This window comes from Mytilus trossulus, chromosome 12 (genome assembly GCF_036588685.1).
Source record: "Mytilus trossulus isolate FHL-02 chromosome 12, PNRI_Mtr1.1.1.hap1, whole genome shotgun sequence".
Lineage (NCBI taxonomy): Eukaryota > Metazoa > Mollusca > Bivalvia > Mytilida > Mytilidae > Mytilus > Mytilus trossulus.
The window spans coordinates 48,049,594-48,074,910 of NC_086384.1; the positions used below are offsets into that span (position 1 = coordinate 48,049,594).

Genomic DNA, 25,317 nt, shown 5'->3' on the forward strand with positions numbered 1-25,317 from the left:
TACCAAATTAATGAAAATTGTTAAAAATTGACTATAAAGGGCAATAACTCCTTAAGGGGTCAATTGACCATTTAGGTCATGTTGACTTATTTGTAGATCTTACTTTGCTGAAAATTATTGCTGTTTACAGTTTATCGCTATCTATAATAGTATTCAAGATAACCAAAAACGGCAAAATTTCTTTAAAAATTACCAATTGGAGGGCAGCAACCCAACAACCAGTTGTCCAATTCATCTGAAAAATTCAGGGCAGATAGATATTGACTTGATTAACAATTTAACTTCTTGTCAGATTTGCTCTAGATGCTTTGGTTTCATGGTTATAAGCAAAAAACTGCATTTTACCCCTATGTTCTATTTTTAGCCGTGGCGGCCATCTTGGTTGAATGGCCAGGTCATCGGACACATTTTTCAAACTAGATACCCCAAAGATGATTGTGGCCTAGTAGTTTCAGTGGAGATTTTGTAAAAGATTACTAAGATTTATGAAAAATGGTTAAAGATTGACTATAAAGGGCAATAACTCCTAAAGGGGTCAACTGAACATTTTGGTCATGTTGACTTATTTGTAGATCTTACTTTGCTGAACATTATTGCTGTTTATAATTTATCTCTATCTATAATAATATTCAAGATAATAACCAAAAACAGCAAAATTTCCTCAAAATTACCAATTCAGGGGCAGCAACCCAACAACCCATTGACCGATTCATCTGAAAATTTCAGGGCAGATAGTTCTTGACCTGATAAACATTTTTACCCCATGTCAGATTTCCTCAAAATGCTTTGGTTTTTGAGTTATAAGCCAAAAACTGCATTTTACCCCTATGTTCTATTTTTAGCGGTGGCGGCCATCTTGGTTGGTTGACCAGATCACGCCACACATTTTTTAAACAAGATACCCCAAAGATGATTGTTGCCAAGTTTGGATTAATTTGGCCAAGTAGTTTCAGAGGAGAAGATTTTTGTAAAAGATTACTTTAATTTACGAAAAATGGTTAAAAATTGACTATAAAGGGCAATAACTCCTAAACGGGTCAACTGACCATTTTGGTCATGTTGACTTATTTGTAGATCTTACTTTGCTGAACATTATTGCTGTTTACAGTTTATCTCTATCTATAATAATATTCAAGATAATAACCAAAAACAGCAAAATTTCCTCAAAATTACCAATTCAGGGGCAGCAACCCAACAACCGATTGACCGATTCATCTGAAAATTTTAGGGCAGATAGATCTTGACCTGATAAACATTTTTATCCCATGTCAGATTTCCTCAAAATGCTTTGGTTTTTGAGTTATAAGCCAAAAACTGCATTTTACCCCTATGTTCTATTTTTAGCCGTGGCGGCCGTCTTGGTTGAATGGCCAGGTCACGCCACACATTTTTTAAACTAGATACCCCAAAGATGATTGTGGCCAAGTTTGGATTAATTTGGCCAAGTAGTTTCAGAGGAGAAGATTTTTGTAAAAGATTACTTTAATTAACGAAAAATGGTTAAAATTTGACTATAAAGGGCAATAACTCCTAAACGGGTCAACTGACCATTTTGGTCATGTTGACTTATTTGTAGATCTTACTTTGCTGAACATTATTGCTGTTTACAGTTTATCTCTAACTATAATAATATTCAAGATATTAACCAAAAACAGCAAAATTTCTTCAAAATTACCAATTCAGGGGCAGCAACCCAACAACCGACTGACCGATTCATCTGAAAATTTCAGGGCAGATAGATCTTGATCTGATAAACATTTTTACCCCTTGTCAGATTTGCTCTAAATGCTTTGGTTTTTGAGTTATAAGCCAAAAACTGCATTTTACCCCTATGTTCTATTTTTAGCCGTGGCGGCCATCTTGGTTGGTTGACTGGGTCACGCCACACATTTTTTAAACTAGATACCCCAATGATGATTGTGGCCAAGTTTGGTTTGATTTATCCCAGTGGTTTCAGAGGAGAAGATTTTTGTAAAAGTTAACGACGACGGACAACGACGACGACGACAGACGACGACAGACGACGGACGCCAAGTGATGAGAAAAGCTCACTTGGCCATTTGGGCCAGGTGAGCTAAAAAATAAAATCTTGGATATTTTAACTTTTTTCCAGAAAGTTAAAATATTAGGGAATCTGCAGCTAACAAGATACCTCACTTGTTTAGAGAAAATTATTCAGCAAACTTAAATGTAAATAGTGTATCTTTGTTTTATATAACAGTTACTTCCCTTTTGTGTTCTTTCTTCAAAATATTGTATAAAACAGTTTATGTGGAAATAAAAAAATTTAACAGATCAATCTTTTGTCTTTCTGTGGATTTTGTTTTTACATCAAATTATGAATACATAAATTTGAGAAGGGAATTTGGGAATGTGTCAAAGAGACAACAACCCTTCCAAAGAGCAGAAAACAGCCAAAGGCCACTAATGGGTCTTCAATACAGTGAGAAAATCCAGCACCCAGATGCGTTCTTCAGCTGGCCACCAAATAAAAATGTGTACTAGTTTATATAATTCTAATAAAACGACCTATTATCGTCAACCAGTATAATCACAATATATCTACCTTTAGCGCAAACGCAGTAATACACAAAAATGGTTGTTCCGCTTTACGACCAACTTATTTATGCAGCCAGATATTCAAAATTTTCATAATGAAAACCCCCAGTTTACGTTGGCCAAGATTCAGATACAATATATTTATCACTATTCTACAACAGCAAAATGAACAAATCAGTCCATTTTAGTATACATGTCTCTGCAAGTACCTTCTATAATATTAAAGAGTTTAATTTGTTCTGATTAATTTCAACTGGATATCTGCATCTGTGTGGTCATAAAAAAATGTAGCCCTAAAATTCAACTGCCTTTTAAAAAAATTACCTTGATGACTAGAATATTCCCTTCCTTATGAGACAACCATAGCTTTGTTAGTTCTCGATTTGCCATCTGTCAAAATTTCAAGTATCTACAAAAATGAATAAAATCATATATATAATAACTTATGATTAATACTATTTTTAATTTAATTTATAATAAACAAAGGACAATGTATACAGTGGTCATGTTGGTTGGCAGGTATCTGATACCTATTTAAGAATTGGGTTAAAAACTTAAGACATGCATATGAAACCCAGAACTGATGATGAGTGGAATGTCAAAAACTTCACGGTTTCAAAATCCAACATGACCTGTTGGCAGCTTAAAAAGAGGAGCAAAAGATACCAGAGGGACTTATAGATTCAAACTCATAGATGGAAAATAAACTGACCATGCCATGGTTAAAAAAGAAAGACAAACAGACAAATAATAGCACACAAGAAACAACATAGAAAACTAAAGACTAAGCAACACGAACCCAACAAAAAACTGGGGGTGATCTCAGGTGCTCTGGAAGGGTAAGCAGATCCTGCTCCACATGTAGCACCTGTTGTGTCACTCATGTTAATACAACCTAGTAAATAGTATAATTCAGCAGGTCAAATTCTTGGAAAGGGAACAGGATTGTGTTTACATCATTAGAACATATATCTGATATCATCTGTGAAATGGATATTCCGTAACCGTCAACAAACTTGTCATGCTTGTAATGGCATCTGTAAAATATATGAAGGGATGATTTCAACTTCACCTTTTGGCACACTTGGTTTTAAAGCATCCTTGTGAGCAGCAACCCTTTATCAAGGAAATCATAATAGGAAATACAACCCCGGGAGTTTTGTATTAATTGGGAGATATATAAGTCTGTATATTAAGTGGTTCCCACATCCCCAGTTTTTATTTCTTGGTAAAAGAAATATGGGGAAGTTAACAAGTTTCAAAGAAAGACAGTTCTAGGAAAATGCGTCCAAAGTTTGAATATATGACTGATATTTTTTTCAGTTTTTTAATACAATGTATTTACGTTTTTTTGTGCAGATTTCTCGGCAAAAATGCCTAAATAGCCTCTGGAAGTCATAATTATTTGGACTGTAGCAGTTTGGTGTGCATATGAGCCACCATAATTTATGCCTCACTAATTTGAAAAACTTTGAATTATAAAGTTCCTCAATTTTAAAGAAAGACACTAAAGAAACCCTCGTCAGGTATTTTTTTTTATAACAGTAACCTAAAGTAAATGAAAATAAACCAGAATATTTAATAGTGTGTTACGAGCTTCTACAACCAGTATAATTTAGATGTCAGAATGTTAATATGTAAAAATCTAAGAATTGTTATAATTCAGTATTAGTTAGATATTTAACACTATAGGTTAAGAATTAATTTACTCGGTCATTTTTTTTTTAAATCTTCAAAATTTTAGATATAATAAGTGTAAAGCAAATTATCATGTAATCCACTGAGGGTTAAATGACAAATGAGAATTAAGGATTTACCGATTAAAGAAGTTTTATATACAAATGGGACTTCTTACTTTTTAAGATAATTTAGGTTCTGTCACAAGACTTTATATTTGGAAAAATAAATAAACTAGCATTATTATGTAAAGTAAATATATTGAGAGTTAATGTTATGTAAATTCAATAATGAAAAAACGATATATATTAGTTGACCATGCATTAAGGGACACTTGTGTTATAGACTTGGATTTAGACATTTGTTTAAGACAGTTATACATTTTATCTATTGGATTGATAATAGACATGCTGTTATATTTTTTATCATGAACTTATGTGATTATTGCTATTGCTGAATTATACTGAATGTTCATTTAATATGTAGAACTTAATTTGAATCTGTGTTGCATTTACATATATTCATATGAAAGATAACAGCTTAAGTTCCCCTAACCTATCAAGATGAGTAACCACTGGCAAAGAAAGAGAGGGTACTGGCCTTGGTTATACTTAAACATTTATATAAAATATAGAATATATTTACAACAATATATATTAAACAGAGGTGTACTTAAAGGGGGATTCCCCCTCTTTTGTCGGAAAAAAATTGCAAATTATATAAGTAATCACTGAAACATGACTGGATCTTGGCCCCCTCTTAGCTAGTGAGTGCTTCCCCTTTTAGCCAGTGAGAGAGCTTCCCCTCTTATGAAAACTTCTGAATCTGCCAATGCATGCATGAGGGGGATAGGACCTTTATCGGGACTCCGGGATCGGGTGTTTTTTAAGCTCAGGATTTCGGGATTTACACTTTGGGGATCTGGGAATTCTTTTTTTTCGGATTTCAAGACGTCGGGATACACTTTATTTAAATTCGGGACCTCAGGATTTCATTTTTTTAAGCCCGGGATTTCCGGATCAGGCCCTGCCTATCCCCCCTCATGCATGTAAAACATAAATTAAGTTGTATATAATGCACTGTTTCTAATGTAAATACATTTAGCTTCATTATATGTCCGTTTTAAATCATTTTACCAAAAGAGTACTTACTAATACCTGTATGTCTTACTGGATCAAGAGATGTCTCCATCCTTGGAAATTTTCATGACAAACAATGGCTTATTTTTAGACATAAAAGTTTCACTTTTGTTTTTAAAGAACACAGTTCAGATGAGTTCAGTTATGTACATCCAATTAAAATTCTTTTCTATTGAAGAACTATATATCTACTAATTCCTCTTAAGCTGTTTATAGACTTACTTTCTCATTGGCTTTTGATACAAATGGTGACACATTCAATGCTGAAAGACTTCCTGAAAACCACTTTCTCTATTTGACCTATATATTAATCTTGAAATTGTTAATTTGGTAAAAAAAAGGTAGAATATTTTACAGTTCTATTGTTCCATTTTAACATCATAAATAAAGGTAAAAAAGTATAAATAATACAAACTTGACATAAAAGTGACTGCCATGATTTAACTTGCTTTCCAGCTGACCGTTCTGAACTTCTGCGATTCCTACTTTCGTTTTCGTTTTAGATATGCGGATGGCACACAAGACCGACTTCGATTTGCGATTAGTTTCTTTGTTTACAGGAAGTTGTCTTGTCAGCAATGAACCATCCTAAGTAAATTGTCATTTACAACTCAATTAACAGTGTATATTGTACATCCTAATGAGGATTAATATTATAGGTGAATTTTTGCAGATTTAAGTAATGCCAAATGTCCAAATACTGCATGACAATGTATTCAGTGGAAGTTATCTTGTACACAGAAACTGCCCATGAGCTTACAAATAGATAATTTTATATGTTGCATGGGTATCGGGATCGTTCGCCCTGATTACATGTTCGCCCTAGGTTCGTTCGCACTGAGTTTGTTCGCCCTGGTGTTCCATTCGCCCTGAGTTCGTTCGCCCTATTCATACTAATGATATGTATATGTTACATTAATCAGGTTGGGAACAAACCCCCTGGATGGTGATTATACCTGTATAGAGGGATAAACCTTCTCAAGAGGGATAAAATTATCCCTCTATAGAGGGGTATTTGTGTTTGCACTGGATTTAAAGCAAATTAGGGCAGAATGGCATTTTCTAATTATATTGGCTATAATCTCTAGCAGTAGGTGCATCAAAATATGCACATTACTAAAAATTGGGATAACCCGTTTTCTGCTAAAGTGACAAAACTTGAAATCTATTGTATACCTATCTGAACACCTGATCAACATCAAAAGGAATAGTTGACCTTTAAATTTCATGTTAAATCTAACAATAGAAATTCTGTTCAGTGAGGCATAAGTGAGTAGAATTTACTTGATCATCACAGCTTTCAATCATGGTGAACAATAGATTTTATATTTAGTCAGATAAGCATCAAACTGGGCATGTGCATATTAAACTAAGTACATCAATTGGTGCATAAACTGTTGCAGGTTACTGCCATAATAAGTAGAGAATGCCATTCTGCCCTGTTTTGATTTAAATCCAGTCTAAACAAAAATACCCCTCTAAAGAGGGATAATTTTATCCCTCCATAGAAGGTTTATCCCTCTATACAGGTATAATCACCATAGAGAGGGTTTGTTCCCAACCTGTTAATGAAAGAAATGCATATTTATATTAAAAAATTGTGTTTATCTATTAAAAGCTGAATACAGAATATTAATTAAATAAAATTCGTGGCTGCATTGTTACACTTTATTTCATAATTACTTTTAATTACTGTTGATTGAATTTTGATTGTTGATTATAGGTACGGGTAATTTGAAATCTTTGATATTACTGATTGTTATATGAATTGTCTTTGAGGGATTAATAATGAAAATAACATTTTTCTCAAATAAAATAGTCAGCTTGGATGGGTAAAAATGCTGATGTACAACTTGTGAGGCATGAAAGGGAAATTATTTTCGCAGCTTGGCTTCTTTGATCTCAGTGTGTTTTGACAAATTTGTTATATATGGAAGTGGATAAATTTTTGACAGAAATTTAACTTGGCATAAGAATAAGAATAGAATAAAATTGTTTATTATAGTGTCACATATTGATTGAAACAAGGCATTCACACAATATTCATATACATACAAACAACAATCAATATCCAGCCAAAAAATGACTTACATGTATGAGACACTGATCCTTAAAACCAAAATATATACAAAAATATACTATTTAAACTTGTAAGTAATCACATAAAAGTTTTATCTAAATGGAACATATCCAAAGTTTTAAAAACAAAATGTCTAAAAGTTATTAACTGAATGAGAGTACTTACAGGAACAAGATGGGGCGCAGCCAGTAATTCTCTTAGAACTATTTATATTTCTTTTATTAGATCAAAACTTGATTATGGATGTGAAATTTATAATTCAGCTTCTTTTAGCACTAAAAAATGTTAAGATAAAATTCAAAATCAGGCATTACGTATATGTATACTGGTTCAATGAGATCAGCTTCCTTAAGGTTCCACTAAAGTCAAAATATAGGACACTTCATAAACATCTAAACTTTGCCTGTATTTTTCAACCTATAAGGAATAAAGTCATTAACTATGAGAACATATGTTCATTTAAGAATTGAATGCTTCTTTTTGTAAATTTATTGGGGTGTAAAAGCGTTGACCGAAGTACATTTTGTATGAAGCGCGGAAGCGCTTCATTCTAAAAATGTACGCACGGTCAACGCTTTTACAACCCTATAAAGTTACAAAAAGAAGCATTAGATCAATACTTATCATTACATTTTTTAGCTAGGATTATAAAAACACGATTTTCATGAAGTTAAATTTTCAAATTCACCTGTGCACTTTATTTTGGGACCTCGTGTCATCATGAATGAAATGTTATTGTCTCATGCAACTGCTTACGGAATAACATGTGATGTGCAATTAGCCAATCAGAATAACGTATTATAATGAAACATACATCTAATGTAATTATTTAAACATACTTTACATATACACACTATATAAATTGTAAATAAACTTGAAATTGTTATGTTGTGGCCAAACCGGTTCTTGGGGTGAACAATAAATTTTCAAAAAAATCTGGAGGCCTGCAAGACGACTTAAATTGCTTAAAATTGGTATGGACGAATACTATTACATGTAATGCAGGGCAAGCGCATGTTGATTTTTTTATAAAATGTATTGATTTTCGAGTTTCAGTTAATTTCATGTATCTAAGTGAACGAATATCGAAGGTACAATACAGAAATTGGACAAATATGCCATTAAAACATATGTATGTGACAAATCAGCATGAGCTTGCTCTGCATTACATGTAACAGTATTCGTCCATACCAATTTTAAGCAAATTAAGTCGTCTTGCAGGCCTGCAGATTTTTTTGAAAATTTAGTGTTCACCCCAAGAACCAGCCACAAAGTTTGGCCACAGCATAACAATTTCAAGTTTATTTACAATTTACACAATGTGTATATATAAAGTATATTTAAATAAACATATGTTCTCATAGTTTATGACTTTATTCATTATAGGTTGAAAAATACAGGCAAAGTTTAGATGTTTATGAAGTGTCCTATATTTTGACTTTAGTGGAACCTTAAAAGCTTTGCAAGTTAAAATGGGAGATCCGCCTTTAGAAATAAGAAGACAAAGTATAATAGCAAAAGCTTCTTTTTTTTTTTAAATATGACTAGTTTTGATAACTTGATAGCCGCTGTTAATGACACTTTCATTTTTGATTATTACTAAAAAGACGTAATACAAGTTGTGCATGTGTTGTTCCAGAACTTAAAATCAAAAAAGGTTTTAAATTACCAAACTATATTTATATATTTATGTCAGAATTGATGGCAATATTTATAAGTCTATTATGGCTAGAAGATTTTAGACCTATTAAAACTGTAATTTTTGTAGATTCTTTGTCAGCTCTTCAAGCCATCAGAGCTCCTATTTTTAAAGTAAAGAATCAAATTTTATACGATATATTTAATTTTGAATTCACTTAGAAAGGGGGATCAGAAATTATATTTGAATGGATACCATGTCATGTTGGAGTAATGGGCAACGCAAGTGCAGATTTACAAGCAAATAAATATATAAAATTTTGTTGCAACAATCAGCAAGAATAGAATAGAATAGAATAGAATAGAATAGAATAGAATAGAATAGAATAGAATAGAATAGAATAGAATAGAATAGAATAGAATAGAATAGAATAGAATAGAATAGAATAGAATAGAATAGAATAGAATAGAATAGAATAGAATAGAATAGAATAGAATAGAATAGAATAGAATAGAATAGAATAGAATAGAATAGAATAGAATAGAATAGAATAGAATAGAATAGAATAGAATAGAATAGAATAGAATAGAATAGAATAGAATAGAATAGAATAGAATAGAATAGAATAGAATAGAATAGAATAGAATAGAATAGAATAGAATAGAATAGAATAGAATAGAATAGAATAGAATAGAATAGAATAGAATAGAATAGAATAGAATAGAATAGAATAGAATAGAATAGAATAGAATAGAATAGAATAGAATAGAATAGAATAGAATAGAATAGAATAGAATAGAATAGAATAGAATAGAATAGAATAGAATAGAATAGAATAGAATAGAATAGAATAGAATAGAATAGAATAGAATAGAATAGAATAGAATAGAATAGAATAGAATAGAATAGAATAGAATAGAATAGAATAGAATAGAATAGAATAGAATAGAATAGAATAGAATAGAATAGAATAGAATAGAATATTTTTATTTACCAAATCATGTCAAGAACTTATAACCTAGTAGCAGCTAGCTGTATACAACACAATACATCGTAAATATTCGGTGAAATTGTAGACTTCAACATATTCAATTAAATACACACAACACAACACTGTAATAAAAAAATAAAATCAGGGCGAACATACCCAGGGCCAACAGGTATCAGGGCGAACGGTCTCAGGGCGAAACGGAACTAGGGCGAACAGTAACTAGGGCGAACCGAAATCAGGGCGGACGGACCCGGATTCTGTTGCATGTATGTTAGTAATTTTACAGAATTTCCCACCTCTTAATACTATCATGGACTATTGAATGACCACAAGGACACTGTTTGCAAGCAATATTTTATGAAGTTATTACAAATTTACTCAAAGCAAGTCTAGTATAGTCGAACAGATTAACATTTCGCTATTGGCTAGCACATGTTTTATCAAAATCAACTAAGGGGTTGAACAGCTTGTGCAATATAATTGTGTAGCAACTTTAGATACTTTTTCTTGCTATAAGTTGCAGGTGTTACCTGACGATAGAGTATTGGTATATATTTTGCACATCTGATCTATTTCCGCTGCAGGAATCAAAGAATTTCAGAAAAATCTTTTTGTCGTATATATATATATATGTATACATAGATATACACGTTTTTCTGAATTGTTGAAGGCAGTATGATTGTCTATTAATTATAGTTGCTTACAACTACTACATTGTACTTTGAACTTTTTTTTTTGCTAGTTGTCTCACTGGCAATCATACCACATCTGATCTCCTTATTTTCACATTGTCTTCATGGAGTTAAGATCCTTATGTACATGTAGCAAATTAACCTGACGATATCGGGATAAAGGTATTTAGTCGGATCTTAACATGTACTTGTGATTTGTTTAAAACCTGTTTTGATAAAAATAAACGAAGAAATGTGGAAATGTTCAGGACTTAAATCAAATCTGTATTTGGGTAAGATGATGCAAGCATACATTTTTTATTGCGTCTTACACTTTGAGAAGTGAATAATCTTTAACTTCTTTATTAAAATATTGTGTAAAAACATTAATTTTGAGCTAAGAAAGTCAAATGGCTCGAGCATTTTTCTGAGGAAGTTTTAAAAAATTGCAAAGAAATATTTTTTACAGTAGCTTTCATTAGTCTTGAACACTATATATATCCTAAAGATTAACAACTTTTGGTTATATTTATAATTTAGAATCATCATTGAAGGTGGAGCACGAAGGCACAGTTAATTTATTTTATTGATGTGCCATTTGTATGCAAGAGTGACATTCCTTTGTATTATGTGCCGATTCGAAAAAGTTATGCGATTATTGTTTCCCTCTAACAGGTTCATTATTTCATAATTAAGTTTACAAATGTAGGTTTCTGATATAATTTTGAATAATTACAAAATAGATCAATTAAATATATTTCAGTTTTTGTTATTGGTGTATCAAAAACATTGATGTACGAATATAATTTCATAAATTTGAGATGTTTAGAATGATAACATACCAATATAAAGAACCGTTCATTATTTTTGAAAAAGACTATAAATGTAAATCATTTATCTCCCCTTCATGATAGATTGATTGGGAGATTAACCAGAGTTATCTAATATGTCTAATATTAATCACAGAGAGGGACAAGCAAGCAATTTTTATTGTAGGTTATTTAACGTTAAGACAATTTTCCACTATAAACAAAATGTTACTTTATACAAATATAAGGACTTTGTTAGCTTAAATCTACAAATTTTATTAGATTTTATGATTTTTTTTATTACAATAGATTAATATGATACCTTATGATTCTTTGATCTGGTTTTTGTCGAGCCTGCAACTTTTGTTGCAGAAAGCTCGACATAGGGATAGTGATCCGGCAGCGGTGGCGGCGTTAGCTAACTTCTTTAAAGTTTTATATTTAAGAAGGTAGAAGACCTGGATTCTTCATACTTTGTATATAGAGGCCCCATGTTACGAAGTTTCCGTCAGTCACATGTCCAATGTCCTTGACCTCATTTTCATGGTTCAGTGATTAATTGAAAAAAAAGTTCAAATTTTTTGTAATGTTAAATTCTCTCTTATTATAAGTAAAAGAATAACTATATTTGGTATGTGCCTACCTTGCAAGGTCCTCATGCCTGTCAGACAGTTTTAACTTGACTTGACCTCATTTCATGGATCAGTGAACAAGGTTAAGTTTTGGTGGTCAAGTCCATATCTGAGATACTATAAGCAGTAGGTCTAGTATATTCTGTCTATGGAAGGACTGTAAGGTGTACATGTCCAACTGGCAGGTGTCATCTGACCTTGACCTCATTTTTATGGTTCAGTGGTTAAAGTTAGTTTTTTGTGTTTTGGTCTGTTTTTCTCATACTTTATGCAATAGGTCTGCTATAATTGTTGTATGGAATGATTGGAAGGTGTGCATGTCTAGCGGTCAGATACATGTATCATCTGACCTTGACCTAATTTTTATGGTTCAGTGGTCAAAGTTAAGTTTTTTTCAGATTTGGTGTTTTTCTCTAATGCCATAAATCAACTATATTTGGTGTATGGAAATATTTTATGATCTATATGTCAGTAGCGCAGGTTTTATTTGACCTTGACATTGACCTCATTTTCAAGGTTCATTGCTCAGTGTTGACTTTTTGTGTTTTGGTTTGTTTTTCTTAAACTATAAGCAATATGTCAACTGTATTTGTTGTATGGAAGAATTGTTAGCTGTTCATGTTTGCCTGCCATGTTTCATCTGACCTTGACCGCATTTTCATGTTTCATTGGTATACATGTATGTTTAGTTATCTTGGTTCATGTTAAGTTTATGTGACAGTTTTAATAAAGCTTTATATTTAGGACTCAACATAATATCAATGATTAATAAAGAAGGCGAGACATTTCAGTGTGTGCACTCTTGTTAATCAGATGCCTGTCTTTTCACAATTTTATAAAACATACATGTATGCTCAAAATTTTAAATTGCAAAGCGTTTTTATCATTAGAAACATTAATTATTATTTTTGTATTATATATATTTACAGTATGTAGAAGTTATAGAACACCATGAATGAATTATTCGCACAAGTTTTACAAAAGAGGGACTTGTCAAAGGCTGGTGAACTGTTTTCACTTGCTGATGATGAAATCAAAGATGACCTCGTTCCTGTGTTAGAAGCCATTAGTAAGATTCTAGATTGCACAGACTATCTACAGAATGATAATGATCAAAGTGTTGTGGAAATCTGTATTACCAGAGTCACCACAGCAATCAGGTAGGGCAAATAAGATATTGAATGGACTTTGCTCACTGAAACTTTCAGTTATAATGCTAAGAACAAACACTGAAACTTTCAGTAATACATTTTGTAATGCTTTAAGTTAGAAGAAATATTTGTGTATTTAACTTAAATTTCTGATGGATATCTGATTGACCACTGGACTTTAATCAATCAATGGCGCCACATACCTTCTTGTATTGTGTATAGTACACAGATATTTACCCATGATAGATGTATGAAAAGGGAGGGAGGGGCATATCATGTATGGCTACACTGTTCATTAGACTTTTCAGGTCCAAATTCTGACAAAAAGAATACAAGTAGTCGGAAGGAAATTAAACTTGAATGTTGTTATGTTTAACTTATATTGATATATTTGTACCTTCTTGTACTAAATATGTTTGTACAAAATGTATCTGATTTGTAATGTTATATGCTTAGGTTCTACACCTACACTATACATTGTAGTCCAATTAGTTTGGGTGCTAGCTATATATAAACTTTAAGACCCGTAAAAACCAATACTTTATGTTTAGAAAGCCATATGCATAAAACCCAGTTAAGATAACATTTTGTACACATTAGTTTTAGCAAAAAGTTGTATACTAGTAATTGGAATATTTCTGATGAGATAAAATTGAAAATATAAATTGTTTATTGCATGAACATCTTTTTGTAGAGAGACAGGTTCTATTGAAGCACATTCCAAGTGTTTGGTATCGCTGCTGGAGGTTTGTCAGAAATATGACCTCAATCCTGCTGCACCAGAGAAGGACCCACCTCATGCTAAAATAGCTTCTGATATAATGAGCTGTCTTTTTATGGTAAGTTAAACTGTGCCTCTCTCAGACTTGTCATCTATTGAAAAAAGTATCTTATTGGACCTATCACTTCAGATTCATGTCTGAGTTTGACTGCAGAATGTAATTGTGTTCACATCAGTGTTTTTTTCTGCAATGTATCTTACGTTTTTCATGTTTTAGTTAGTTTATATTGTTAAGAAAGCAATAAAATTGAGAATGGAAATGGGGAATGTGTCAAAGAGACAACAACCCAACCATAGAACAGACAATAGCAGAAGGTCTACAACAGGTCTTCAATGCAGCAAGAAATTCCTGCACTTTGAGGTGTTCTTCAGCTGGCCCCTGAACAAATATATATAAACCTTTGTTCAATAAAATTATTTATTAATGGAAATATTATTATAAATTCCATTCCTAATCTACTGAGATTCGTATTTTTCCCCCTACTTTTATTATACCTCCAATTCACCTCATATTTAGTCAGCAGCTTGGTAGTGATGAGCTGTAATGTGTGAGCAGTTATGTGATCAGGCAGACACCTTTCAGTTTAAATGAGGAGGGATAGGAGGGGTCCTGATCCGGAAATCCCGGGCTTAAAAAAACATCAAATCCTGAGGTCCCGAAATTAAATAAAGTAAATCCTGGCACCCCGAAATCTGATAAAAAAGAATTTCCGGATCCCGAAAGGGTAATCCCAAAATCCTGGGCCTAAAAACAGCCGATCCCGGAGTCCCGATAAAGGTCCTATCCCCCCTCTTAAATGAGTTAGGGATTAGCATCAAAACACATATATAAAAAGTGTTCATTGTCGCCTGACTTGGCTTTCTACATTTGTAAGTTACAAAGTAAGGTATACATCTAAAGATTACTTGAGTAAGTTAGATTACACCTACACTAAACTACATGTACTTTTAACATCACATATACAAATAAGATCTTCATTTTTATGCTCCATTTGTGGGCATTATGTTTTCTGGTCTGTGCATCCGTTCTTTGGCTGGCTGTTTGTCTGTCCTGCATTAGGTTAAAGTTTTTGGTCGAGGTTGTTTTTGATGAAGTTGAAGTCCAATCAACTTAAAACTTATTACACATGTTCCCTATGATATGATCTTTCTAATTTTAATGCCAAATTAAAGTTTTTACCCCATTTTCAAGGTCCACTGAACATAAAAAATGATAGTGTGTACTAATGACACATACTTGTTACCAAATGAATTTTGTCTTAATCTTTTACAGCACTACAGTAAACCAAAAGTGATGTCTTTAGCCATTCCAGTTGTTGTGAATTTTCTACGTTGTAATAATAAAGAATTGACTAGAAATGTCTCCAGTTATCTGTCCTTGGCTGCCCTTGACAATGCAGACACTCTAGCAAAATATGTTGATCTGATTATTAGTACAATCTTAAGAGGTAAGTGTTAACTCAATTCTATATATATTTCTATTAAAAAAGCATCATTGAGTCTTGGTTTGTTCATGTTCTATGCTGAGTGCACAAGTCATACACTCATACATGTATACCTGAAAATTGATATAATTGTGGTAAAGAAAGTGATAACTGGCTGGAAAAATAATAATCTATTTTAATGGGATATGATGTTTCACTGTAACATCTCTCCTTTCATATAGCAATTTTGGTTCATATATCATGAAAAAGATCTTTTGTTTAAAGACATTAAAAAAAATATCTAAGATTAGAAAGAAGGACTAGTTTAAAAATTTCATTTTTATGCCCCACCTACGATAGTAGAGGGGCATTATGTTTATTGGTCTGTGCATCCGTTTGTCTGTTCTTTCATCCGTCCGTTCGTTCGTTCGTCCGTCCGTCTGTTCGTTCGTTCGTCCGTCTGTCCTGCTTCAGGTTAAAGTTTTTGATCAAGGTAGTTTTTGATGAAGTTGAAGTCCAATCAACTTGAAACTTAGTATACATGTTCCCTTTGATAAGATCTTTCTAATTTTAATGCCAAATTAGAGAATTTATTCCAATTTCATGGTCCAATAAACATAGAAAATGATAGTGCAAGTGGGGCATCCGTGTACTGTGGACACATTCTTGTTTGTTTGTAAGTTAAGTGAAGAAGTTGTAATTTTTCATATGAAGAAAGGACATCAAGGCAAAATTATTTATGTTAAGAGTAAATTTTAAGGGGAATCTCTTAAAATCTTACCATTACCCGACTCCTCCTTTGAGAAAGTCTGGGTAGAACTTCTACATTAAAACAACCACCAAATGTAACTCCCTTATTATGAATTAAATTTTTAGATGTGATGTATAGTTGTTAAAGTTAATATACTGTGGATTCAGTTATTTTCGTGGTTATCAAATTTTGTTGACAATTTGGTGGTTCGCAAGAGTCTTCACACAAACCTATAAAAAATGTGTACTTCATTCAATATTTAAATTTGTGTTTCACCTATTCAGAAGTACCAATGTAATCCACACAAAATTGGTATCCAATGAATATAAATGAATCCGCAGTATTAATTTCTGTATTTCTACCAAAATCATTTCTTTATTTCCAGGCAATTACTTTTTGAGTACAGTGTTACCTCAGATTTACTCGCAGAACAAACAACCAATCATAAACAGTATTGACAAGCTTACAGCCATTATCAACGTGTGTGACGTGTCTGAACGGGCAAGTCTGTTCCAGGTGTTTGGAATGATATCAAAACACGAGCCTACGGTAATTTACTTAGTACGCTATCTTGATTTTGAATTAATGAGTTACACCTGAGGTCAATCTGTGTAAATTAAGTCATTGAACAATCCAGTCTTACTTTGACGTATTAACATAAGTATTGTGACATAAAAAAATGTATGGGAGAGTTCAAAAAATTTGAGTGTCATCTATTGGATATCCATATCTCATAATTATGAAAACATTAAGATATTACATACAACAACTTCTAATGAGGATCCTGATTTGGACAGGCATTTGAATTTGCAGCAGGTTTAAACTTTAAAGCACTTTAAATTCACAAATTATTGTGGGCATTTATTATTACGATTTTGTCATTTTACACCAAAATGAGATTATTAATTTTGGTGATACTGAGAAAATTCTGCTTCATTCATGTAAAAAAAATCCAAAAAGCATGTTTAAATTATTCTGATTATGTCGCATTTTTCTCATTAATAAAAACATCTCAATACTTTCCAAATTTTAGAAGTTTTTTATATCTTTATTCACATCCTTTTTCAATCTCAACCACTAAATTAACAAAATATGAACAAAATGAATGAACATAGATAAAAACCAGTACAGGAAAAGCACTTAACTTTAAAAAGATGGTCTAATAGATTACACAAAAAAAATAACAAATTGTATTGTGTTTAATCTATAATATAAATTAAATTAATTTACACCAGGAAATATTGTTATAAATTTTATTTTTTTTCATGGAAAAAGTAGAATAACAATATACCAACTTCAAGGAAAATTCAAATCAGAAAAAAACTTATCATATGACAAAATCAGCTTTAACACATCAAACGAATGGAAAACAACTGTATTAATTGATCCTGACTTTTTAATCGGATTTGAATAAAACCCTTTATTTCAGTTGAGGAAAGAAGACACTGGGACCAAAGCAATGTTTTGATTATACATTTTTTTAAGTAATAAATTTTATACTTTATAATTATATTATGATTTTTTTTAAAGCTGTATTTTTTTTACAGATTTTAGAACCACACATAGATGAATTTTGCAAATATCTGTCTTCGAGTACTTTGGCAGCTTTGGTTCTCATGATGTTTGTTGACATGGCAACAGCCAATCCTAAAGCATTTGTGGATTACCTCCCTTCGTTGAAGGATTTAGCAGAACAACAGCCAATGTATTTTATACAAGTTATACAAATTATTGGTGCAATAGGCAATATAGATCAGGTTTGTAGCTTTAGAGAGTTTAATGGAATTGTTTCAAATCAATTTATTATATAAAACATAGTAAAAAAAGGAAATAAAAAGTAATTTAGAAAAAAAAACATAAGATCAATGAAAAAAAGAAATTTAGATAAAAAAGACATTTTTCTAAATGACAGGTCACACTGAGTTCACTGCATACGAAAAACATATTGGTTAATTGTTTTAAAAAATACTGGAAGCAAACAATTCAAAAAAAGAACTAAATTTGGACAATTTCTTGATTAAAAAGGTATTTGGACATAAGTTTTATAAAAAAAAACTAGCCATTTAGTTATAAAAAACATATACATATTTTTTTTAATTTGAAGTTTTATATGACTTGTAAGTATTGGCATGAAAATACAGATATGGTCTGATGCTATAAGTCAGAAAAGCATTAGTTTTATCATAATAAACGATTGACTGGTAAAAAATAATGTTATTCCAATTCTTGAACCAATGCATACAAACATCATAAACTTAGTCTTTTGTGCACGATTTTATCATTTTTTTCCTTTAAATTTTGTATAAACATCAAATTTTTTTTTCAATCAGTCAGTGTTGTTGTGAAAATATGGCAGGTAATTAAAGTTCGTGTTTTAAAGGTGAAGATTAACGATTGTCACCTGTTTGTCAACAATCAACAAAAAGCATAGATATTGAGCATGTTTTTTACATGTACAATCAGATAATAGTTTATTTTAAGGACATCCATGCGAATTGCGATCACCAGATTTTTAAGAGATGGGTCACACGGAGGTCACTTTGCATACCGAAAATATGTCACGGAATTGCTTCCTGGAAGGAAGCAATTAAAATAAAGTAAACTTCTTCTTAATATAAACAAATTAAAGAATTTTCTTCAGAAAAAAGTATATGTACATGAGTTTTATAATGAAAACTATCCATTGAGTTATAAAAAAACATATGCATTATTTTTTTTAATTTGTGGTTTCTTATAACTTTAAGAAACAAAATAAGCTCAAAATATTGATAGGTTATGTAGCTGCTTTTCAAAATCGTTGGAAAAAATAAGAAGTCCAAACATCTGTCAAAAATTGAAATTTATTGTTGAAATACTCACATAGTGCTTTAAAACAATACCAATAATATTAGAACAAATACAAAATTATAGATTTCATTTTATATATTTCTTTTTAGGACAATGCTAGAAGAAGTATGGTTTACTTTGTATCATGTCTAGGCATGAAAGACCAGACTGCCCTAGCGGTCATTTTACAAGAAATTAAAGCCCTGAGTATCAACAATCACTCGTTACTGGAAGAAAATATTATAGAAATTAGTAAACTATCACAGAGTGGCTCTAGTGCTGTGAGACTGCTGGTTCAACAATTAAAAGACGACCTGAAAAAATAGTAAGAGACTGTTGTTCAAACTATATTCACTAGAAAATAAGATGTTTTAGAGTTTTGTCAATACTTTGTTCCTTTTGAAAATATTTAAAGTTGTTGGGATGAAGATATACAATAAATGTTGGTTTGATTTCACAAAATTATGCATTTTTTTACCATTTTGTTTGAGTGCTATTTTGATAGTGAAAAAAAAAATCCTTGAAATTTTTAAAACATTGTAAAACACATGTCTGTTTTGGGGTTATTTATGTTTCCATGTCAATTGTCTTAAATAGTGAAAGTTTCAATGACTTATACTGCGAAATTATTATTTTCATAAGTGCAAATAATTTGTCTTGGTGAGTACATGTATTTCAATCATATGAATTTGCATTATGGTGTCTGATACATATATGTATATGCAGCTTTTACTTTAATCACAGTAATTTATCTCATATTTATGTCCACTCTTTAACAATCGCAATAATAAAAGCATACAACATCTTCCTAATTAACAGTGCATAATTACACATAATGTCAACAGCATAAACAAATATAGATTCCATTTCTGCATCAAGTGTATAACAATATTTCTTCTCTCAAAACAGTTGAATTTTTAAATTTCAAACTTGAGGCTTAAAGAGCTTTTAAAATATTTAAAACTGAACTGTTGAGATTGGAGAAATATCATAATACAAAGAAAGATGTGGTCTTTATATGTGACATGACTGACATTATTAGACATGGTCCCCTTCTTCATGAAATCACAATTTGTATTTAGAAGAAATAAAGAAAATTTGACGTCATAATTGAATTAATTCTAATTATTTACAGAGAACGATTTTTTTCGAGACCAGAAATGTTTTTCTCACACCTTTCATATGAAACATTTCTTATTAAAGATTGATTGAAATGAAATGGGGGGGGGGGGGGGGGGGGGGGGGGGTGGAGCTGTGACAGGGTTAAAAGACATATCATAAGTTTTGATACTTTTACAATATTTTATAATATTTATTTATTTATATTGTAAACAATTTGATATTTATTGTTTATGCTTTGTTAATTTTTATAGTATTTACTATTCTTTTCATGTGAGATTTTTATTATTACACATATGATAGATGTAGGGGTAATATTCATTGCATACATTATTTTAACTGTATTGGTGACAGTTTAAAAATTGTCTTAATCTAAGGAATGTATGTGATCCTACAAACAAAACAAGTAACAAAAATACAGAACTGGGAGGAAAATTCAAAATTGAAAGTCACTAATCAAATGACAAAATCAAATGCTCAAACACATCAAATGAATGAATAACAGTAGTCATATTCCTTCCTGACTTGGTACATGCATTCTCTTATGTAGAAATGGTGGATTTAATTTGGATTTATAGCTAGCTAAACCTCTTACTTGTGTGAAAACTAATTATGAACTGTATTGAACCACTCTTTGAAAAGTGTCTTAATCTTAAGACTTTCTGATCATGTTGATTAAAACTAAATAATTTAAGGAAAAGTAAAATATTGAAGAACACTTGTGACAGAGATTAGATCTTAAATAATATTCTGATCATATTTTTAAACTTATCTTCCATTAAAAAAAAATTTGAAAAATCTTTGGAGTTTTATGTTTATTTATTAAGAATGTTTAATTCATACTCTGCATCAGGATGTGCCAAATGGTCCAATTTTTTTTCTAGTTTACAGTGAGAATTACTACACTTCTCTTCTCTTTTGCTTGCATTATACACATACACATACCACAAAGTTATTTATGATCATACTTGAATTTCTTCTGCGGATACATTTTAAGAGAGGTTGTCACCAGCATGTTGATAGTAAGATTTAAAAATTTTAAGATTGGGTTATAAAGCACCTGCCTTCTATATAATTTTCAAGTATTAACTTCATAGTAGTGAATAAAGAAAGATCCAAACCTACCAGAGAAATTGTCTGTACATTTACCTTTTAATGATATTTCCATAGTCAACACTGTCTTGCTCCATTCTAAGTACATGAGATTCCTAAGGTTTTGTTTATTAACTAGATTTTTGTCTGGCCTGCTACGAAATTTCGCAGAATGAGGAGGGGCTGCATGGGTTATTTTCGTTTTTCGTGATCGGCACATTTTCGCTTACGTGATCCATTTTTCTACTGATTTTTTTTTATATATATTTTCTTGATTTGTGATCATAGAAATTTATTTTCTGTGAATTGTGATTGACAAAAAAATCAACACTTGAATCATGATGAGACCTCTCCCCCCTCATCAGGCCCCTCAATGAGAGACATAAGGATTACTATCTGGCAGCAGTGTATGGGGTTCCTCCTAGAATTAACGTAGGAAAATAAGTGATAAGATACGAGGTGAAAATACCTTCTGTCTCAGTGACTGCTGTGGAAAGTAAACTTGGAATTGATAGTATGATAGTTCAAAAATAAAACACAATAGGCCTTCGTACATTTTTCATACACTTTTATCCGGGATTGGCTATTTTGTAACTATTCAGATTACGTAAATTACATTTTACATGTGCAGTTGAATTAGTTTTGAAAATAATATGATTATCCAGCTACATGTATACATGTGTCAATGAAACAATGGCAATTGTATCCCTCAGAGCAATCTGCTATTTGATTGGATCTTTCATTGGTGTATTTAAGGCTGTAGAAAGTTTGGCCTTCAAAAGTCAACATAATAATTGACTTGATACAGAAAATTTCGCCTTTTTAAAACATTGAATGATTCACAAAAAATACGCGACCACAAAACAAACTCATTTCTTAAAACACTGCCAAAAAAATCTGATTGATGCAGTGGTATTGTCATAAATTGCACTGGAGTGAACAGTGGTACAGCAAACGTCCAATTCCCTCACACAATGTTATCACACACTATAACTACATTGAAATAAATGCAAAATATTTATTTTCCCCTTAGCTCATCTCCTCCACAAGAAAAAGAAACCAGATCAGTATCCAGTCAAACAGAGGGTCAGGTGACTGTGATCACTGTTGGGAATCCACACAATGCAGCATACCCTAGTGGTGCAGTATCTGTCAGACATACGGCTATGTCACAAAGTACAATCTCAAGTCAACAAAGCATTCCTAAATCACTCAGGTATTTATTTATTTACGATCTGAAAAAGTATTTATTTATTTACCATCTAAAAAAGGTATTTGTTTATCATCTGAAAAAGGTACTTATATGTTAGGTATTTATTTGTTTACCTTCTTAAAAGGTATTTATTTATTTACCATCTAAAAAAGGTATTTATTTGTTTACCTTCTTAAAAGGTATTTATTTATTTACCATCTAAAAAAGGTACTTATTTGTTTACCATCTAAAAAAGGTATTTATTTGTTTACCTTCTTAAAAGGTATTTATTTATTTACCATCTAAAAAAGGTATTTATTTGTTTACCTTCTTAAAAGGTATTTATTTATTTACCATCTAAAAAAGGTATTTATTTGTTTACCTTCTTAAAAGGTATTTATTTATTTACCATCTAAAAAAGGTACTTATTTGTTTACCATCTTAAAAAGGTATTTATTTGTTTACCTTCTTAAAAGGTATTTATTAATTTACCATCTAAAAAAGGTACTTATTTGTTTACCATCTTAAAAAGGTATTTATTTGTTTACCTTCTTAAAAGGTATTTATTTATTTACCATCTAAAAAAGGTATTTATTTGTTTACCTTCTTAAAAGGTATTTATTTATTTACCATCTAAAAAAGGTATTTATTTGTTTACCTTCTTAAAAGGTATTTATTTATTTACCATCTAAAAAAGGTATTTATTTGTTTACCTTCTTAAAAGGTATTTATTTATTTACCATCTAAAAAAGGTACTTATTTGTTTACCATCTTAAAAAGGTACTTATTTGCTTACCATCTAAAAAAGGTATTTATTTGTTTACCATCTAAAAATAAGTTAATGGCACTTGTATTTTCCATTGTCTCAGAAATATTTAAGAAAGAATAATTTTGTTTTCTCATGGAACATAAAAGTGCTGAAACAGCCATGTTTTTGTTTTTTCTTTGCGGTCGGTGGTAAAGTTTTAAGAGTTTATTATTCTTGATGTACTTTTTCAATTTATAAACCATTAAATCCCTGATATTACATTAAAATTCTATTGAATATTAATAAGAAGATGTGGTTATAGTGCCAATGAGACTACTCTTCCTTCAAGTCACAATGTGTAAAAAGTCACCAATTAAAGATCAAAGTATTACCTTCAACACAGAGCCTTGGCTCACACAGAACAGCAAGCTATAAAGATCCCCAAAATTACTGGTGAAAAAAAAATCGAATAAGAAAACTAACTTATAAAAAACAAGAAAAATGTATGAACCACACCAACAAACTACAACCACTGATCAACAGGCTCCTGACTAAGGACATCATGTTTTGTAAGTTTCATGCAAATTCTAGAAAAATCAATCTAACAATTAAATTTTGTGTATTCTATAAATAGCAATCCAACAACATTCATCAATGAGATAGCAACCCCTTTATTACAATATTGTGGGTCTCATTGGGGTCTTGCCGATTTTTCGAAAGCATGAAACGTGAAAGTAAAATTATTGTGTTGTGAAAACGGGAAATGAGGTCTTGCAGGACCCGGGAAATGACAAAAAAATGAGAATTGCTTATGTATATAGTGTTAGTGGGATACAGGAATCTGACAAAACAGTAAGCGGGATCCGGGATCAGAACCCCCCAATGAGACCCCCTATATTGTATGTTATTTTAATAAGTTTGAGGATTTTTAACAATTAAATGATGTGTTTCTATAAATAGCAATCCAACAACATTCATCAATGAGATATTATACTGCAATCAGCTAGTTTACTGTACAGATAAAGCTATACGTATAAACGTTAGCTTTATACGTCAATGACCCCAACTGACCTATAAGCCCCGCCTCCTTATTGTATTTCATCAACAACATCACGTCACGACCATGACAACCTAAAGTAACAATGGTCAAACTTTTTTGAATTTAAACTTTTATGTCTTCAAATTGGTTATTTATATATCATGTTTTTCAAATGCTATTAATTAAGTTCATTTTCCCTTTCTAATTCCTTAATACGCCAATGTCTTACCACCTGGACTACACTCATAGGGAAATACCCCAAAATGGTACCCCAAGAGGGAAATTCCAAACACTTTTTTTAACAAATTTTGTTACATGTTTTTTTCATTTTTATATTTTTTTTCGATTTCAGTATAAAGACAATATACGTATAGTGTCTTGAAATATGAAATTCATTTGTATTCGGCACGAAACGGGAAAAATGCTCGGTAGAACCTCGCATTTTCCTGTTTCTAAGCCTCATACAAATAAATTTCATATTTCAAGACACTATACGTATATTGTCTAAGTAAACCCTTTATTAACATATTGTATGTTATTAATAAGTTTGAGGATTTTTAACAATTAGATATTGTGTATTCTATAAAAAGCAATCCAACAATATACGTCAATGAGAAAGCAACCCCTTTATTAACATATTGATATAGAAAGATGTGGTGTGAGTGCCAATGAGACAACTCTCAATCCAAATAACAATTTAAAAAAAGGAAACCATTATAGGTCAATGTACAGCCTTCAACACAGTTCATTGGCTCACACCGAACAACAAGCTATAAAGGGCCACAAAATTACTAGTCTAAAACCATTCAAACGGGAAAACCAACAGTCTAATCTATATTAAAAAACGAGAAACAAATATAAATTACATAAACAAACGACAACTACTGTACATCAGATTCCTGTTATTAATTAGTTTGAGGAAATTTAACAATTAAATATTGTGTATTTTATAAATAGCAGTCCAACAATATACTTCAATGAGATAGCAACCCCTTTA

At 31.2% G+C, this 25,317-nt stretch overlaps 2 protein-coding genes across 5 annotated transcripts in view; one reads left to right on the top strand and one right to left on the bottom strand.

Annotated features, from left to right (window-relative positions):
- LOC134692726 (uncharacterized) overlaps positions 1 to 5,883 on the bottom strand; it is a 45,986-nt gene extending 40,103 nt beyond the window's left edge. The window contains exons 1-2 of one of the 3 annotated variants that reach the window (XM_063553227.1): positions 5,791 to 5,883; positions 2,884 to 2,968 (exon numbers count right to left, since the gene is read on the bottom strand). In XM_063553227.1, coding sequence (XP_063409297.1) covers positions 2,884 to 2,949 — 66 coding nt within the window. In that variant the 5' untranslated portion in view covers positions 2,950 to 2,968; positions 5,791 to 5,883. Of the gene's footprint in view, positions 1 to 2,883; positions 2,969 to 5,387; positions 5,473 to 5,790 lie in introns of those variants that run through there. The other 2 variants (XM_063553228.1, XM_063553229.1) reach the window with 2 other exon arrangements.
- A 50-nt stretch (positions 5,884 to 5,933) lies between these two features.
- The window catches only part of LOC134692727 (ventricular zone-expressed PH domain-containing protein homolog 1-like), a 29,553-nt gene continuing 10,169 nt past the window's right edge, over positions 5,934 to 25,317 (top strand). The window contains exons 1-9 of one of the 2 annotated variants that reach the window (XM_063553230.1): positions 5,934 to 6,034; positions 13,127 to 13,357; positions 14,043 to 14,187; positions 15,403 to 15,577; positions 16,690 to 16,853; positions 17,852 to 18,061; positions 19,241 to 19,455; positions 19,773 to 19,790; positions 22,375 to 22,557. In XM_063553230.1, the coding sequence (XP_063409300.1) occupies positions 13,149 to 13,357; positions 14,043 to 14,187; positions 15,403 to 15,577; positions 16,690 to 16,853; positions 17,852 to 18,061; positions 19,241 to 19,455; positions 19,773 to 19,790; positions 22,375 to 22,557 (1,319 nt within the window). In that variant the 5' untranslated portion in view covers positions 5,934 to 6,034; positions 13,127 to 13,148. The remainder of the gene's footprint in view (positions 6,035 to 13,126; positions 13,358 to 14,042; positions 14,188 to 15,402; positions 15,578 to 16,689; positions 16,854 to 17,851; positions 18,062 to 19,240; positions 19,456 to 19,772; positions 19,791 to 22,374; positions 22,558 to 25,317) is intronic. The other variant, XM_063553231.1, reaches the window with a different exon arrangement.